The 17197-nt window shown below is 41.0% G+C and overlaps 1 protein-coding gene across 5 annotated transcripts in view; it reads right to left on the reverse strand.

The window, feature by feature from the left end:
- Positions 1 to 9907: 9907 nt before the first annotated feature.
- ING3 (inhibitor of growth family member 3) overlaps positions 9908 to 17197 on the reverse strand; it is a 36332-nt gene continuing 29042 nt past the window's right edge. For 2 of the 5 annotated variants that reach the window (XM_028134037.2, XM_008157585.3), the window contains 3 exons: positions 15355 to 15547; positions 14180 to 14218; positions 11593 to 12377 (listed from right to left, as the gene is read on the reverse strand). In XM_028134037.2, coding sequence (XP_027989838.2) covers positions 12261 to 12377; positions 14180 to 14218; positions 15355 to 15547 — 349 coding nt within the window. In that variant the 3' untranslated portion in view covers positions 11593 to 12260. Of the gene's footprint in view, positions 11251 to 11592; positions 12378 to 14179; positions 14219 to 15354; positions 15548 to 17197 lie in introns of those variants that run through there. The other 3 variants (XR_008558182.1, XR_008558183.1, XR_008558181.1) reach the window with 3 other exon arrangements.

Here is a 17197-nt window from a genome sequence, read left to right on the forward strand (position 1 = left end):
TGTTTTCAAGCTTGTGATTTATGAAATGAGGCTACTCATGCCTCCTTTGAAGTGTTATTGGCATAACTAGATGAAATAATGTATGGAAATCACCTAAGCACTTGCACATTTGTTGGAAGAATACAACATGCTGAATGCATGTCTGCGATGTCTGGGATCCTGAGCCTGAGCTCAGTCTTGTTTGTGTCAAACACATGAACAGATAATCCTATATAATAAAAGTCTAATATGCAAATTGTCCCCTCGGGTGGTCATTCGAGACTGGGAGTTCCACCACTCGCTATGATGTGCACTGACCACCAGGGGGCGGTGCGGAACATGGCGTGTGTCAGTGATGCAGCACTGGCAGAGGGCGGCAGTGGAGGTGCTGTCGGCCTGATGGGCCCCAAGGAGAGTGGACTGCAGCGGGATGGTAGAGCAGGTGAGCAGGTGGTACCAGGACAAGGCAGGTGTGAGCGGGGGCCTGATTGCCCCACTGATCACCCCGCAGACAGAGACCGGCAGCAGCAGCAGGGGAAGGGGCCACTGCCCGGCTCCCAGGCGCTGGGGGAGACGGGTGGGGAGCCCGGCCCTGACAGATTGCCCCACAGATGGCAACCTGCAGTTGGCAGGCCCTGATTACCCCATCAGGGCCAGGCCCCAAGCTGGGATGGGGACCTGGGGATGGGTGGTGGCAACCACCCTCCCACAACACCCAGGCAAGGGGGCTGTGACCTCTCGCCAGCTACCTGGGGGCGGGGGTAATGGGGACAGACGGGCAGTGAGAATGCGGGGTGTCTGCTGAGCTCGCTCTCACTCCCTGATACCCTCTCCTGAACACCAGGGCTTGCGCACCAGAGAAGCTCCCGTGCTCAGGTGCCGAGCGCCCGCTGGGAGCCTACCCTGACCCCGCACGGCCTCTTCTGGGTGAGCAGGGCTGCAGCTGCCAGGACCACAGGCGCTGGTTAGGCTCCTCGTGGGTTCACGCAGGAGCCAGTCTGTGAAGCCGGCTGGGAGAGAGCTCGCTGTACGCCTGGCTTCCATGCGGCACCGCTGGGTGGCCCAGAGGCCCATCCTGCGCTCCAGCCCACAGCATCCAGCTGCGCTTATCGCATCTCCACGTGGGGACTAGGGCGCTGTGACTCAAGTGGAGAGGGGCACATGGTGGCCTGGGAGCCCAGAGGTCTAGATGCTGCCCAGGGCCCAGAGGTCAGCTGGGACCTGCTCTTCCACGCGACACTCGTGCTTCGATCGATGGCCATGCCTAGGGACCACACCCATGCATGAATTTCGTGCACCAGCCCCCTAGTGATCAATATAATGGCTTTTTGGAACACAGAAGCAACAAAAGCAAACATGAGCAGTGTTAGATCTCTTCCCTTTGTGAGATGGAGGTGGGTGGCAGATGCTCGTTTTGAAGAGTAAGAACGAGGGTGGAGTGGGAGTGGTTTGTACGTAGAGACTACAAGTGCGAGGGATTTATGCCTGAGTGGTAATGGAAGCATGTGTTAGAGCATGAAGGTGACAGAACAGGGAAGAATGAAGATAGAGTAAGTGGTTCAGTGTGGGGAGTGGGAGGATAAATACACAGAAGTACGAACCCGTGGATTCTGGCAGAGAATAAAAGTGAATGCTTTTGTGCATATGGTTTCAGGCAGTAACCCTTCCACTAAATCATTTTGGCGTCCAAGAGATGGTATGTTAGCAGCAGCAACCTGGGACAACAGAGTGACAGAACTCTCCAACACAAAATATGCTCTTCTATCACACATGTTTCAACTTAGCTTTTGGTATGGAGTGGGGATGGAGGGAGAGGATACATTTAATAATCGTTGTTTAAAGAAGGTATTTTCAAATTTTTATTATATGATTTAAAGTAGAGTAATAAAAATGTCCATAACAGAGAGGATTCCAGAGTGGGATCAGGAACTTTGGGAAAGTATCAGCTTCCTCGTAAAATGCCTCCTCTTTGAGTATCGGCTTCAGCGATCACTAGACCTCAGAGGTCACCAGAGGCTTCAAAGTTATGCTTCTAAGGATGCATTTTGACACAGATTTCCTCTCTATTACAACCTGGGAGGAAGGTGAAAGCTTCAGATTCTGGGCCCTCTTGGTTTCCTACAGGAAAAAGCTTTCCTCCCATGGAGATGTAAAATCCAGCTGTAGCTACTAACGGAGACGTTGTGAAGTAAGTCCTGGCCGTCCTGTCAACAACTGGGCACTAAGCTCCCAGCACTTGCCCCCTACAGTTTGACTGCCCTCTTCTCAGCTCCTATCACCTTTCCTCTGATGCTGACTTTAGAACTTTCTCCATTCGCACTGAACGTAAGATGATGTTTATAGACTGTGAACCACATACTTGAATCCCTACTGTACCAAAACATCGTTCTAGGTACGGGGGAAACAGAAGGCATACGACAAATACCATACATGACTAAACTACAACACATTGGTCAGTGTAGGGTAACTTCTGTAACAAACAACCTCAAAATCTCAGTGACTCCGTACAATGAAAGCACTCATCATCTTCCCATGTTAGTTTCTATTAGGACTGGGACCAGGGTACTTCCACCTGGGGACTTTCCATACCCTAGGATCTTGGCTCCCCACTGGGGTCCTCTGAACCCCACGGGAAGATGAAGAATGAGAGAAGGGCACAGAGGATTGTGTGGGAGGTTTTGGGGGGACAGACTTCAAACTGTCATCTATTCTTTGGCCAGAGCCCAGTCACATGGACCCACGTAACTGAAAATGAGCTGGGAAAGGAGGTTTAGCTATGTGCCCAGGAGGAAAAGGAAATGAGGCTGATAAACATATATCTGTCCCAGCCACAACTCAGGTGGAGATAAATGCCATGGAGATTCAAAATAGGAAAATCAAATTTTGGGGGAGGTGATAAGGAAAGTGGTCATTTCTTAATTGGGCCCTGAAGAGTGCCAAAGACTTCAATTGCCTCAAAAGGGCAAATACAGGTTTTCTGTCTTAGTGGAAGTTCACTAAGGATAAAGCTGGAGAGTCAGGTCCAGGTCAAGTTCTGCTACACTTCCAATTTCAAGAATTTAGCCTTTGTCTGCAAACAGTAGGAACCCCAAAATAAGCAAATTTCTTTCCCGGAATACTTATTAATGAAGATATCATGATTGCTGTCAGGATATAGGATGACCTTTATTTACAACTAGAGGCCCGGTGAATGAAATTCATGAACTCGGGTAGGTGGGGGGTCCTTCAGCCTGGCCTGTGTCCTCTCGCAGTCTGGGACCCCTCGGGGGATGTCCATCTGCTGGCTTAGGCACACTCCCCGGGGAATCGGGCCTAAGCTGTCAGTCAGACATCCTCAGTGCTGCTGAGGAGGCGGGAGGCTCCTGCCACTGCCGCTGAGCTCACAGCCATCAGCCTGGCTTGTGGCTGAGTGGAGCTCCCCCTGTGGGAGCGCACTGACCACCAGGGGGCAGCTCCTGCATTGAGCGTCTGCCTCCTGGTGGTCAGTGCGCGTTGTAGCAAGGAGTCTTTCTTGGTCTTTCCGCCATTAGGGTCAATTTGCATATAACTCTTTTATTATATAGGATTATTTGAGAACACTGTTATATTACCATTAATCTTAGTGGTAAATTCACAGAGCGAAATCTCTTTTGTTGCTTTTTTTGTTTTTTTTTTTAGGTGGAATAAGGACAACAACATGGGTCAAGTTCATGTGGTTACTCTCAATGGTGTAAACTACACACACGACTTAACGGAAGTCTATGTGCAGTGCCTTAGAGCCCTCACTGTCCCTCAGAGGAAAAGGGTATCTACACTGTTATGAGTATGTGTTTTCCCATAGTTATGTAAACGTGAGTACTAACTTATACCGGGTGTAGGATCATGCATCCTTTCGCCTAAATTTAGAAGTTGACATCTGCCATCCGTTACAATGACACACCGGAAGCTCATCTGCAGTCAGGCCATGTGTGTTCTTTAGATGCTGGAGGACAGTGAACAGAAATCCCAAAACAGTTGTCGTTTCTAATGCATTCAAACGTGTGAATTTCCTTTCAACTCAGCTATGTTGCTTCTCTCCAGATCTTTTCAATTGTGTAGTCACTTTGTGTATAAATCTATGAGTTTAAATTTAAGACCACTAACCCTTTTATGGAGTTTTGCATGAAGAAAAAAAAAAAGTAGCCCGGCTGGTGTGGGTCAGTGGTTGAGCATCGACCTATGAACCAGGAGGTCACGGTTCGATTCCTGGTGAGGGTGCATGCCCACAGCTGCGGACTCAATTCCCAGTATGGGGCATGCAGGAGGCAGCCGATCAAAGATTCTCAGCATTGATATTTCTGTCTCTCCCTCTCCCTTCCTCTCTGAAATCAATTTTTTTTTTTTAAAGTAAAGATTTTTCTCTTCCTTCCCAGTGGCTGCTGACTGGTGACAGCAGGGTTTGACAGAGGTCTAGGAATGGTGTTAAAGGGTAAAAGGGACGGTGCAGGACTTCCCTCGGGCACAGCATTTGTCAATTTACACATAGAAGTAAGATGCTGCATTGCACATCTTCATTTTTCTACTATCCTTTTCTCGTTTGATGTATTTATTTGAACAAATATTCTGCACTGTTTCTAGATGAACAACAGTCGAAATAAACCAAATGCTTCAAACTAAAGGCTTTTCATTTAAAATTGTCCACTAGACCAGTATTTCTGAGCATGCACATCACCTGGAGTCCCATATGACAACACTTGGCACTGCCTTTTTAAATGGGACATACAGTAGGTCCTCATTTAATGTCATCATTAGGTTCTGGGAAATGGCGATTTTAAGCAAAATAAGGTCAGATCAATTTTATCACAGGTTACTTGATACAATTAAAAGTTAAGTTCTTACAGCATATTTCTGGTTACAGAAACATCACCAAACTTCTAATTACAGACCCAAAACACTTCTAATATTAGACATCAAAATATATATGAACTATAGATACATTTAAGAAAGATTAATAGCCTGGTCAGAGTGGCTCAGTTGGTTGAGCGCTGTCCCATCCACAGAAAGATTGTCAGTTCAATGCCTGGTCAGGGCACATACCTGGGTTGCAGGTTTGAGCCCCAATTGGGGAGCGTGTGGAAGGCAACCAATTGATCTCTCTCTCTCTCCCTTTCTCTCTCTAATCATGTCCTTGGGTGAGGATTTTAAGAAAAGATTAATAAGAACAAGGAAGATGATTTTCCAACCCACTGATACCAAAGCCTACCCCAGTAGTTCAAGGTACAGGGAGGAACCCAACCTGGACAGGATGTCCTTCCATAGCAGGGCCACTCACACCCATCACACTACCTCAGACTGGGACAATGTGGACACACCAGCTCACCTCAGGTGCACATCTCTGTGATGTGGAGGAAACTGGAATCCTTGGAGAAAACCCAAACAGACAAAGGCCTAACCGAGAATCGATTTTATTTCTCTTGTCAACCTTATAACTAAATGATGTTGAACGGAAACAATGCTACTCAAGGACCTCCTGTACACTCAGCAGCTCTTCACAGTTTTCAACGGGGTACATGGCTAATTTTTCACAGCTTTCTCTCTCTTATTTTAGAAATATTTTTTTATTGATTTCAGAGAGGAAGGGAGAGGGATAGAAACATCAATGATTTGAATCCTTGATCAGCTGCCTCCTGCACGCCCCCTACTGGGGATGGAGCCCACAACCCAGGCATGTGCCCTTGACCAGAATCGAACCCGGGACCCTTCAGTCCGCAGGCCGATGCTCTATCCACTGAGCCAAACCAGCTAGGGCACAGCTTTCTCTGTTTATAAGCGATTTGAAAATGATTGCATCAGTACCAAATGTACTTTTGTTAAATTCTGTACTGTATTTTAGTTACTAGTGTACTTATATCTCTTTACAATATAGACTGCTTTATGACAGAACTATTTTACTCATCTCCATTCTCTTGTGTCATCTAGATGTGTCTTCCTATGATTTACTGCCTCCTCAAACATATGCAATTTGTGCATATGATCTCCTCTAAGTCTCTCAAATTTGCTAAGATTTGCATCCTCTAAAAGACTTTATATATGTATACACATACACATACATATATTTACACATACATTCTAAAAGACAAACAGAAGACAGATAGACAAATAAACTACTTACTTCAAGCAGTGAGCACACAGGTAGAATGGCAAACATTTAATCCAATGAGTTATTTTTTTACTTTCTTTAGGACACCTATACCTTGGCATAAAGCCAGAATTCCGATGATTTTATCCATCAACTAGAGGCCTGGTGCATGAAATGAGTGCACTGGGTGAGGGGTGTACCTCAGCCCAGCTTGTGCCCTCTTGCAGTCTGGGACCCCTCACTCCTTACCGCCCGCCTGCTCGCTCCTCTTTACTGCTCAGCTTGCTGCGCCTTAGCGCTGCCGCAGAGGCTGGAGAGGCCCCCGCCACAGCCGCTGCGCTCACCAGCTGTGAGCCTGCTTCTGGTTAAGTGGCGCTCCCCATGTAGGAGTGCACTGACCAGGGGGCAGCTCCTGTGTTGAGCTTCTGCCACCTGGTGGTCAGTGCGCATCATAGCGACCAGTCGTTTTGGTCCTTCCATTGTAAAGGTCGCTTAGGCTTTTATTATATAGATATATAAAAAACATACAAATATAGCTTTTTTTTTTTGTCATATCATGGTATCAAATTATTTTCTTTTACTCAATTAGATCTATCATTTGTTCTCTCTGTAGATCTGCAATATTCCTTGGAATAATACTTTTTAAAAATTGCTGCAAGAAAGTCACATAATTTAGCCTGTTTCTTTTTAAAATGTAATCACAATTCAGTCATCTATTTTTATTTTCAGAAAAGGTATTTTGAAATGTTTACAGTATTAAATTTGCTTCCTAAGAAATTAATGTGTTTTATGGGGAATGGGAGGTGGGTAGGTTTTGTTTTATCACTCAGATGAAGGCTGGCATTCATTTAGCTAACCTATATATACAAAAGCCTAACATGCAAACTGTCCCTTCAGGAGTTCAACTGGGAGACCAGGAGTTCGATCACTCGTTATGACATGTGCTGACCACCAGGGGGCGGCGCGGAACGAAGGAAGGCCCCAGCTGGCAGCCGGAAGGCCTTGATTGCTGGCCAGACCTAGGGACTCTACCCGTGCGTAAATTTCGTGCACTGGGTCTCTAGTCCGGGTGACAAGAAGGAAATATTCTTTGACAAGATATGGGTTTTGGTCACAGGTATACCACATAAAGTCAAATGATTACCTCTATATCTAAAACATATGACCTCTGACATATCAGCTTATTTTTTTTCTTGTTTTCAACAAAAGAACTGGACTCGTCTTTTAACATATACTATAAGTGACAACAATTGGTAAAGTGAGAACATCTTTTGGCACACTTGAGAAACCCATTAAAAAAGGTCATTTGTCATATTAAAGATAAATACAAAATGCTTCAAAGATACGAATATGGGGAGGTCATACTAAAACTTTCTACTAACTAGTTATAATATTAGTAAATCATTCTAATGAACTGACTCTATTTATGCTCAGTTACTTAGAAATATTCTTGACTGGCCCCTTGTATTGCATTTGATCTAGAAAGCTTTTTAAAGTTAACTTGGTAACTATTACAATTGTTCTTATTTTCAACATGAAGGTAGATTTAACAATGCAAAAAGAATCAAAATATGACCATTGCTTTCCCCTGCAAATGATGTTAAATTTGTGAATGCTTTAAATTAGTTCATCATTGGAGACTAGCACTTACACTTTCCTAAGGAAAACTATTCTTTTGTTCTTTTTCAAATATACTTTTATTGATTTCAGATAGAAAGGGAGAGAAAGATAGAAACATCAATGATGCAAGGGGATCATTGATTGGCTGCCTCCTGCATGCCCCCTACTAGGGATCGAGCCTGCAACCCAAGCATATGCCCTTGACCGGAATTGAACCTAGGACTCTTCAGTCCACAGGCCGACGTTCTATCCACTGAGCCAAACCAGCTAGAGCAGGAAAACCATTCTTATTCATTAGAGTAGGCAAAGAGGAATGGCATGAGAATAAGCAACATGCACACAAGCATACACATTCCCCACACTCACCACACTGGCTTCTGAACTGTTAATAAACAGCAGGAAATGAATGATTATAATGCCTCTTTTGCCACCAGTAAAGAAAATAAAAAGAGGCTATGACTTAACTAAAAACTGAATCATATGGCTCTAGAGAATTTATTAATAAATTAAATTTATTTCAAAAAACATTTTGATATATCGAAGTCTCTAATAATTTATTAAGATATTGACTTATAAGATATACATGACTTACTACCTTCAAATATAAATGGCCAGAGGGAATATGCCTCTTTCCTATGACACACTTTAATTAAAATAAAAAAATACTGAAGTCAGTTCATAACTTTAACTTACTTCTCTGTAGAATCAAATCATGAATATTAAGATCCTGGGTCAGAAATCACAATCTGCTTGAATATTTTAGATTTTATCATCTAACAAAGGAAATCTAAAAATCTTGACTAGCAATTCTAATTTGTAGTGTTTAAAAATATGGGAGAAAAGGTTAATCTTAAGTATAGAATTTTTAAAATATTTCCAAGTTTAGATAATCAACTATTGTCAGCCTATTTTATAATCATTTTGTTGTTGCTGTTAATCCTCACCCAAGGATGTTTTTTCCATTGATTTTTAGAGAGTGTGAAGCGGGGGTGGGGAGACAGAGAGCAAAACATCAATCTGAGAGACACATCAATAGGCTGCCTACCACATGAGCTCCACCCGGGCCGGGGAACAAGCCTGCAACCAGGTATGTGCCCTTGACCGGGAATGGAACCCATGACCCTTGGTGCACTGGCCAATGCCAGGGCTGATTTGATCATCTTAATTTAAAAAATGCTGCCCTGGTCGCTGTGGCTCAGTCGGTTGGGTGCCATCCTGTGCACCAAGAGATTGTCGGTTCAATTCCCGATCAGGGTACATGCACGGGTTGTGGGCTCAATTCCCCGTAGGGAATGTGCAGGAGGCAGCCCGTCGATGTTTCACTGTCACACTCATGTTTTTTTCTCTCCTTCTTCCTTCCTTGCTCTCTAAAAACCAATACAAACATAAAAAATGCTATTTTACTAAACTGTTACATAATAACAATATAATGTATTTAACCAACAATAAGCAAATGCCACTACTATTCCTATTAACAACAATTCCATGGCACAGTGTAAAATGTTCTTGCTGAATAGACTCTTGCTCAGCTTCGTTCTCTGGCCTGACACATCTCTCTATCCCAGGTTCACCCATTCCTGGCTACTTTTAAATTCCCAGAATGTATGTGCCTGTTGAACAATCTCTTCTGCCTTGAAAACCTTCTTCACTATCCATCTTTAAGAATCAGTTCAAATGAAACCTCCTATGTCAAGTCTCCCAGTGTTCCCAGAGTGCTTTGTATACCCATACACAATAGCATGTATCAAAATACCACAACTGTTTGTAGACATGTCTGTCTTTCCCACTTCCCACAGGAACATGCACAAACACACACACACTTGCATTTCTGTATTCTCAACATTTAGGTGCTTAATGTTTGTAAAATTATAAGCATTTTCTAGGGCATCTTTTCTCTTAAAGCCCATTTGTTGAAAGATTTCTTTTTAAACATGTGAGAGTTGAATGTCTACATTCTATAATGTCTACACATGCAAAGAGTATCTTATCCCTTCCAAACCAAGTATACTGGTCCTTTATTTTTCTGACATTGAGTTAATTCATTAGATCAAGAAGACCATTTATGAGGTCTAAGGACAAAGGGCACTAATGCTGTATAAACCTAAGGTTGTTAAAAATCTAAAATATGTGGAATTTGTTTTAAAGGAGAAAAGAGCAAAAAAATTTAATTGCCCTTAAAAAGAATGATTGTATGTTTATCAAACACTCAGCTTCATTTAGGCATTTAATTAAGCCATTTATTGCTTCAAGTGTGTTACCATGAACATTTTAATATACACTCCACAGCAGTAAGGCCTCAATTTTCACCACCTATAAATTGTGAACCCACAATTGAATTTTTTTAGGCCACCAATTGTTACATGAATTTTGTACACAACAAAGATTTTGAATGTGTATTTTATAATACCAAAAATGCTCATTATACCCCTTGTAAATGTCACAACAAATACTAATAGTTGGCCACATTATTTTTGATGAGGTAGTTCCATGTCTGGCTATCTGAGATATTAACAGGTTCCACCCATTATTAAATGACTGCACAAAGTTTTGGTTTACTCTTTATACACACTTCATAAAATATTCAATGTTCGGGCTGAAGATTTGTCAAAATGTTTCGGAGTGATTTGGAAGCAGTGGAATTCACATACTGAAAAGGGCTGTAGCAGCTGGACATAGGGATGTTCCTGACTCTGACAAGGAACTTTCTCTTAAAATAAGGCTGAATATAAGGCTTTATCCTTGGACCAATTCCTATAATACAAATAAGTTTGGAAAAATCATTACATATAATTAGAACATTAAACAATAACACTAAGCATCTCCAGGCAACATGCTGATAAGCTAGTTGAATACTACGTTATATATTATTTCTTAAAGATTTATAAAATTTTCATGAAATATTGAGTACCACCAAATCGTGATACTAGTGATACTATGAAATCACGGTAACCCACCAATGAGCCTAACTTAGCTTTATGGGCTGACCCGTTATAAAACAGACTGCAGCAGCTCAGAGCTGTGGCACTGGGAAGCTGGAAGAGACCTTTGAAATCCCCGATCTACCCCAAACCCTTTGGGTAGCATTGCATAGACGTCACAGTTTTCTGAATAAGTTCTAAGAGGCTCATAAGTAGTTTTCATTAAAGTAAAAATCTGATGTACCCAGTACGTTTTGATATAAAAAATATGACATAATAAATATTTTAAAAGCTTTAAGGATTTTTCTACTGATCAGACTCAATAGTATGCAAAATTTATAATTTAAATAGCACCTATAGAATAAAACCATAGAAGTGCTTTAGAGACTTCCTACAGCTAGCATCACCCTGGTTTAATAAGGCCCAGAGTGATTAAAAATTTGAATTAACTGTCATACTAGTATATGGTAAAATAAAAAACAGAATTGAATTTTAAGCTCCAATTCAGGGGGTTACTTTACTTAAATTGGCCACACTGCCTTAAGTCAAATATCTATAACCATTATTTTCATTTTACCTGCTGTAATTAGACTTCTTTCATGTCCTTCCAACTGAAGGAAAAGCCAGAGAGATGATCTAAAAAAATACATCTGCATTTCAAATTTACATTAAAAATGTCTTTCCCTTATTTTCACATCACAAATTCTAAGCATTATTAAAGAAATCACAGATTAAACAGCTTTCTGTGTCTCGGGCCTCGGTCCTTTTTAGATTATGAAAATTGGAATTTAATTAGAATTGAGAAATTTTCATTAAGTGTGTAAAGTATAAATACAAGTAATTTTTTAAAAACTTTATTTTAACACCTAATACAATTCCAATTTTAAGGATTACTTGCACAAAAAAATAAACACATTTGGTATAAAAATGTATCCCTTTAATACCCTTTCCCCTTCAGTCCCTCCCCTCCCACCCTCATAACTGCACTCGGTCTGGATGTAGACATATAGACTAATGGCACAGATTAGCTTTTACCTACAGGAGTTTCTGTTTATGTACCCAGGTACTCTAGAGGACACCAGCTCACTTTATCACATGAACCACTTCCTTCAGCCTGCTGAACGTAGTTTCACAAAGAAACAAAGCTTATTAGAAAGGCATTTAAAAAACCATTATCTTAAATTCTTTTTAGAAGCACTACCTTTTTTTTTTTTTAACCATTTATATACAGTATTACATAACAGCTCTGGAGTGCAGTACATGCAGCAGAACATACCTGTTGAATATAAAATACTTTTCTTAAAACCTTCATCGTTGGAATTCTTAAAGTCTAAATTATAGAATGCCCATTACTTTGTGAAAACGGCTGAGGAATACAAATGTCTGCATATGTTGGCCACTGAAAGAATCCAAGGCTAACTGGAATAATATTCATAGCACACCAGGAGTGCATAAATAATTTACTTACATTATTAAAATACAACCCATAAAATTCAAGTTCAAGATCTTACAGGATTGCCTATGTAAATCCTTTTAAGTGGTTGCCTGGAAATGCACGGTATCTTCTTTCTCTTTTCTTCCTTTGTAAAGTCCTATATAAAATGTTTAGTTGAAGTCTTACTCTTTCTCAAATGAAACGACCGTCTTTATTTGTGCCGACTGCCTCTTCTCTTCATGGCAGCAGTACACTGCGGACAGTACCATTTCCCTTTTGGTGCTTCTGTCAACCCAACGCATCCGTAATGGAACCATTCTATAGGGCACTGGAAAGCAAAATTGCAAAGAAGTTTTCAGTTCCTCTAAAGAGTAGGGAGTATATTAAAATATGTCCACTACACTGAATATTAGATTAATGGAAACATAATATTTAGATCTAGGACCTGATTTATAAACCACATGGTCCAACTGATAAGCTTCAGAGATGAGGAAATGGAGGCACAGAAAAATTATGCACCTTTGTTAACTGAGATTTGTGTAATCTATTCCCATAATTCTAAATAATGAACTAAAATTTACTAATTTTCATGTTCTTGGAGAGTAAGTTGATACCAACTTTTAAAGATAAGAAGTGAGATGGGTCTCTTATGTAAAAAGGAAATGTATTTTTAAAGATTTTATTTATTATTAGAGGCCCGGTGCACGAGATTTGTGCACTGGGGGAGGGGGTGGTCTCTCAGCCTGGCCTGCACCCTCTCGCAGTCCGGGAGCCCTCAGGGGATATCCGACTGACATCCTTAGCACTGCCGCGGATTTATGGCTGAGCAGTGCTCACCCTGAGGGAGCACACTGACCACCAGGGGCAGCTCCTGCATTGAGCATCTGCCTCCTGGTGGTCAGTGCACGTCATAGGGACCGGTCGTTCTGCAGTTCAGTCAATTTGCACATTAGCCTTTTATTATATAGGATTATTATATAGGATTCAGCTTTATCCACTCCCACATGGAGTGGAATAAGCTACTTGTAATTAAAGACATAAATGCCCTGGCCTTCCCTTTTGGATAAACCCATTCCTGGCTATACAGAGAGGAAAAGTGTTGTACTCTGCAATATATCAGGCAGTTCTACACTTCCATAGAAAATCTTAGCATTCAGAAGAGTGTAACTGGGAATGAGAGAGGTCAGAATATGATAGAGTAATCACAGAAATCTTATTTGTCATTTACACTAACAGCCCAGGAGACAGTTTCCAGTGGTGTTCTTTAATTGTTTGGGCAATACTGTTTTACAATAATTACAAGCAGCCCACAAGTGAGTCTAAAGAGGGGAGTGGAAGGAGGGTCTTTCTCTTTCTGTGCGAACATGTTTTGGGGACCCTGTCGGGTCAGAGAAAGTCCAAATTTCAAGGTACCTAGCCAACCCTGCTCAATCTTCACATTGTTTACAAATTTAAATCTCTTAGGATAACATTCCTGAGTAGGATTTCTATAGAATTCAGAGTGGTTACCCCTCTGGAGTAAAAGATGGACAAAAGAGTTATATGAAAGTAAAGAGGGAGTGAAAATTACTAAACAGACATATTCTCAGCACTCAATAAAGCTTATCTCTAATGAAAATTAAGCTTTCAAAAGAAGAGTAATTTCAAGACTCCATTTTTATATAAGTGATTTTTTTATATATCAGCTGACACCTGCAGAGTACAACAGGACATACTACACTAATGGGAGGAAAATAATCTCACATTAGATCCTCAACATCCCCACCCTTCATCATACTTCGAAAGAATGTATTGTTTTCAAGTTCCAATTCTTCACTGTGATTAGTGAATTGGATTCTAGCAAACACAATATTCTTTAGCAAAGGGGGGGGGGGTGTTTCTAATTTTCATACAAGGTAACATCTTTTTGAGAAATACAATTTGCATAAAACCATAAAATTAGCTTTAAAAGTTAAAACAGGGAACACATTAAGAGATTATCCTATTTTGGAGAGGAATATTCTAGCACAAATATGACAGAATTAACATAAACTGCAAACTGTTTTCTTAGACTGAAAGACACAATAAATAAAAATATTCAAGTAATAATGTGCTTTTTTTCATTCCTGAATAGAAAAATGTGATACTTACATCTTGGTTATCACAGCCCACCATCTCACCATAGGATACCTGGTTAAAGGAAAAATCTTATTATGACTACTGAACAAGCATCTAAATCCAAATTAACTGTTTATGATACTATTAGAAAATAGAAATACACTGAATATATACTTGCATTAAGAAACAGGGTACATACATTTATATATTTACATATTTTTTCCAAAAGACTTTATGGAGGCATAGGGGGAGACACACAGAAATTTTATGCCCTTTGAAGGTCTGAAAGAACCTGCTCTGTGGGAGTCATCTTTGTGGGTGGTTCCTTTATTAAAGACCTTAAGTTTCTTTTTTGGTTACTTATCTACTTAGGTTTTTATTTTTTCTTGGGTCACGTTAGGTCATCTACATTTTAGCAGTCAATAGTCCATTTCATTGAAACTTCTAAACTTATTACCTATTATATGTCCTTTCTCATTTTCCTTTTTGCTGTTCACTGCTAGCACTTTATAGCACAACTTCGTAAGTCCTGAATTCAATGAAATTCTCAATGGACTGAATAATTTTCCAGAAAAGGTAACTAGATGGCATACTTTCAGATTCTATGGACATGAACAATGAGTTTACTCTGGGTAACAGTTTTTGGGGGAACACTCAAATTTTTCCCTCCAAGTTCTACATACGTATTTCATCAACTTCTGATTTTTAGTGTTAAGGAGGGGAAATTGTGGGTGAATCTGATTTTGTTCTTTTGTAGGTAACCTACTTTTATTGCCAAGATTTAGACAAGATTTCCTTTCCTTAACCCAGGAATGAAATCAGTCAGCACCTTTATCTTGGACTACACAGTCTCCAGAACTGTGAGAAATAAAGTTCTACTCTTTAAACCACGTAGCCCGTGGAATACTATTATGGCAACATGAACAGACTAAGACAATATGCCCGTGGGATATGTAGTAGTGGTACATCAAAATGTTTAATTACAGGTTACATCTGAGGGCTGAGATTATGGACAACTTACATGTTTCTTTATACTCTTTGTATTTACAACAAACGTCATTTTTATAAAAAGCCAGAGAAAATTGTATATATATATAAAAAAAGCAAGCGTATTTTAACTGGAGTAAAAATAGCACTTGAAAAAAATGAAATGGTTTTTTCCTAGTTTGTTCAGATTATGCTTTTATAGACACATGCCAGACTTTTACCTGATTACAGATGCAATATCGTGGTTCATTTGGGTCATAAGTCCAATCAACCTGACTATTTGAATCTGATTCTGGTACGACTGTTGTTTGTTGAGAGATTTCTTGTACAACAGTTGATGATGAAGAACACGATGACAAGGAAGAGGAGGAGGAGGAAGAGGAGGACTGCTGGCTTGAAGACTTGTTGTTGTTTCTGAAAAAACAGCATCAGTTTTATTTGCTAAGCATCCAGAAGTTACCTGAGAATAACTACTAAATAAAAGTGGCATGAAATAAAATATATGAATTAATGTTTAAGACCAAATTAATCTGATAAATAGATTTAAAAGTATAGTTGTTTAGAACAAAGAGCAACATTTTTCATAATGGTTTATTTTTCTTTAAAATTTTTTTGTTATCTGGAGAATAAAGGTATTCAAAAGGAAATTTTTTCAAAATATTTCAAAGTTTTTAAAATAATTTTTTAATCAGTTACTATTTACATTGACTTAAATTGTAGGCAATATCTTTAACCTTTTGCACTCGGATGTCGAGTGTGACTCGACACGGTTAGCATTAGAATAAAGGAATCGAGAAAAAAGCAAGCGAGTGCAAATTAAGAATTAGTATTAGTTATGGCTCCCTTACAGATATTCTTTGTATTTTTAAGCACACTGAATAGTCTTCATCTAAATCTAAAATACAAAGATGTATGCAAAAGCATTTGGTGAGCCTGGCCAGCGTGGTTCAGTGGTTGAGTGTCCTCCCAAGTGGTCACTGATTCGATTCCTGATCAGGTACATGTCCGGGTTGCGGGCTTGATCCCCAGTATGGGATGTGAAGAAGGCAGCTGATCAATGTTTCTCTCTCCCTTCCTCTCTCTCAAAAAAAAATTTAAAAACGTATTTTTTAAAAAAGCATTTGGTAAAAATGATCATGATCATCAACCAATGTGTGAATACTTACCTGTGTAGGACAGGAAACCAAAAGTTTTAAAATTCACAAGTAACTTACCATTATCTGCATGCTAATTCAATTTTAAAAGTACAAAAATTTATTATCAGCAGTTATAATAAACTGGGGTCATTAAGATGAATTAATTTTTAAAATACTTAGCACTTTTGTGATAATTCTACACTGATCACTCTTTCAGGGACTTACAAAAATAGACTACATTAAAAAAATATAATACAACTAGAGGCCTGGTGCACGAAATTCGTGCACGGGGCAGGGGTGTTTGTCCCTCAGCATAGGCTGCACCCTCTCCAATCTGGGACCCCTCAAGGGACGTCCAACTGCCCATTTAGGCCCGATCCCACTGGGCAGTTGGACATCCCTCTTACAATTCAGGACTGCTGGCTCCGAACCGCTTGCTTGCCTACCTGCTTGATTGCCCCTAACTGCTTCTGCCTGCCAGCCTGATCACCCCCTAACCACTCCCCTGCCTGATCAATGCCTAACTGCTCCCCTGCCGGCCTGATTGCCCCTAACTGCCCTCCCCTGCTGGCCTGGTCACCCCTAACTGCCCTCCCTTGCCAGCCTCGTCGCCCCTAACTGCCCTTCCCTGCTGGCCTGGTTGCCCCCAACTGCCCTCCCCTGCAGGCCTGGTCCCCCCAACAGCTCTCCCCTACAGGCCTGGTCCCCCCCAACTGCCTTCCTCTGCTGGCCCGGTCATCCCTAACTGCTTTCCCCTGCAGGCCTGATCACCCACAACTGTCCTCCCTTGCAGGCCTGGTCACCCTCAACTGCCCTCCCCTGCAGGCCTGGTCCCCCCCAACTGCCCTCACCTGCTGGCCTGATCGCCCCCAACTGCCCTCTCCTCCTGGCCATCTTGTGGTGGCCATCTTGTGTCCACATGGGAGTG

The sequence above is a fragment of the Eptesicus fuscus genome, chromosome 14 (assembly GCF_027574615.1).
Source record: "Eptesicus fuscus isolate TK198812 chromosome 14, DD_ASM_mEF_20220401, whole genome shotgun sequence".
NCBI classification, from domain to species: domain Eukaryota; kingdom Metazoa; phylum Chordata; class Mammalia; order Chiroptera; family Vespertilionidae; genus Eptesicus; species Eptesicus fuscus.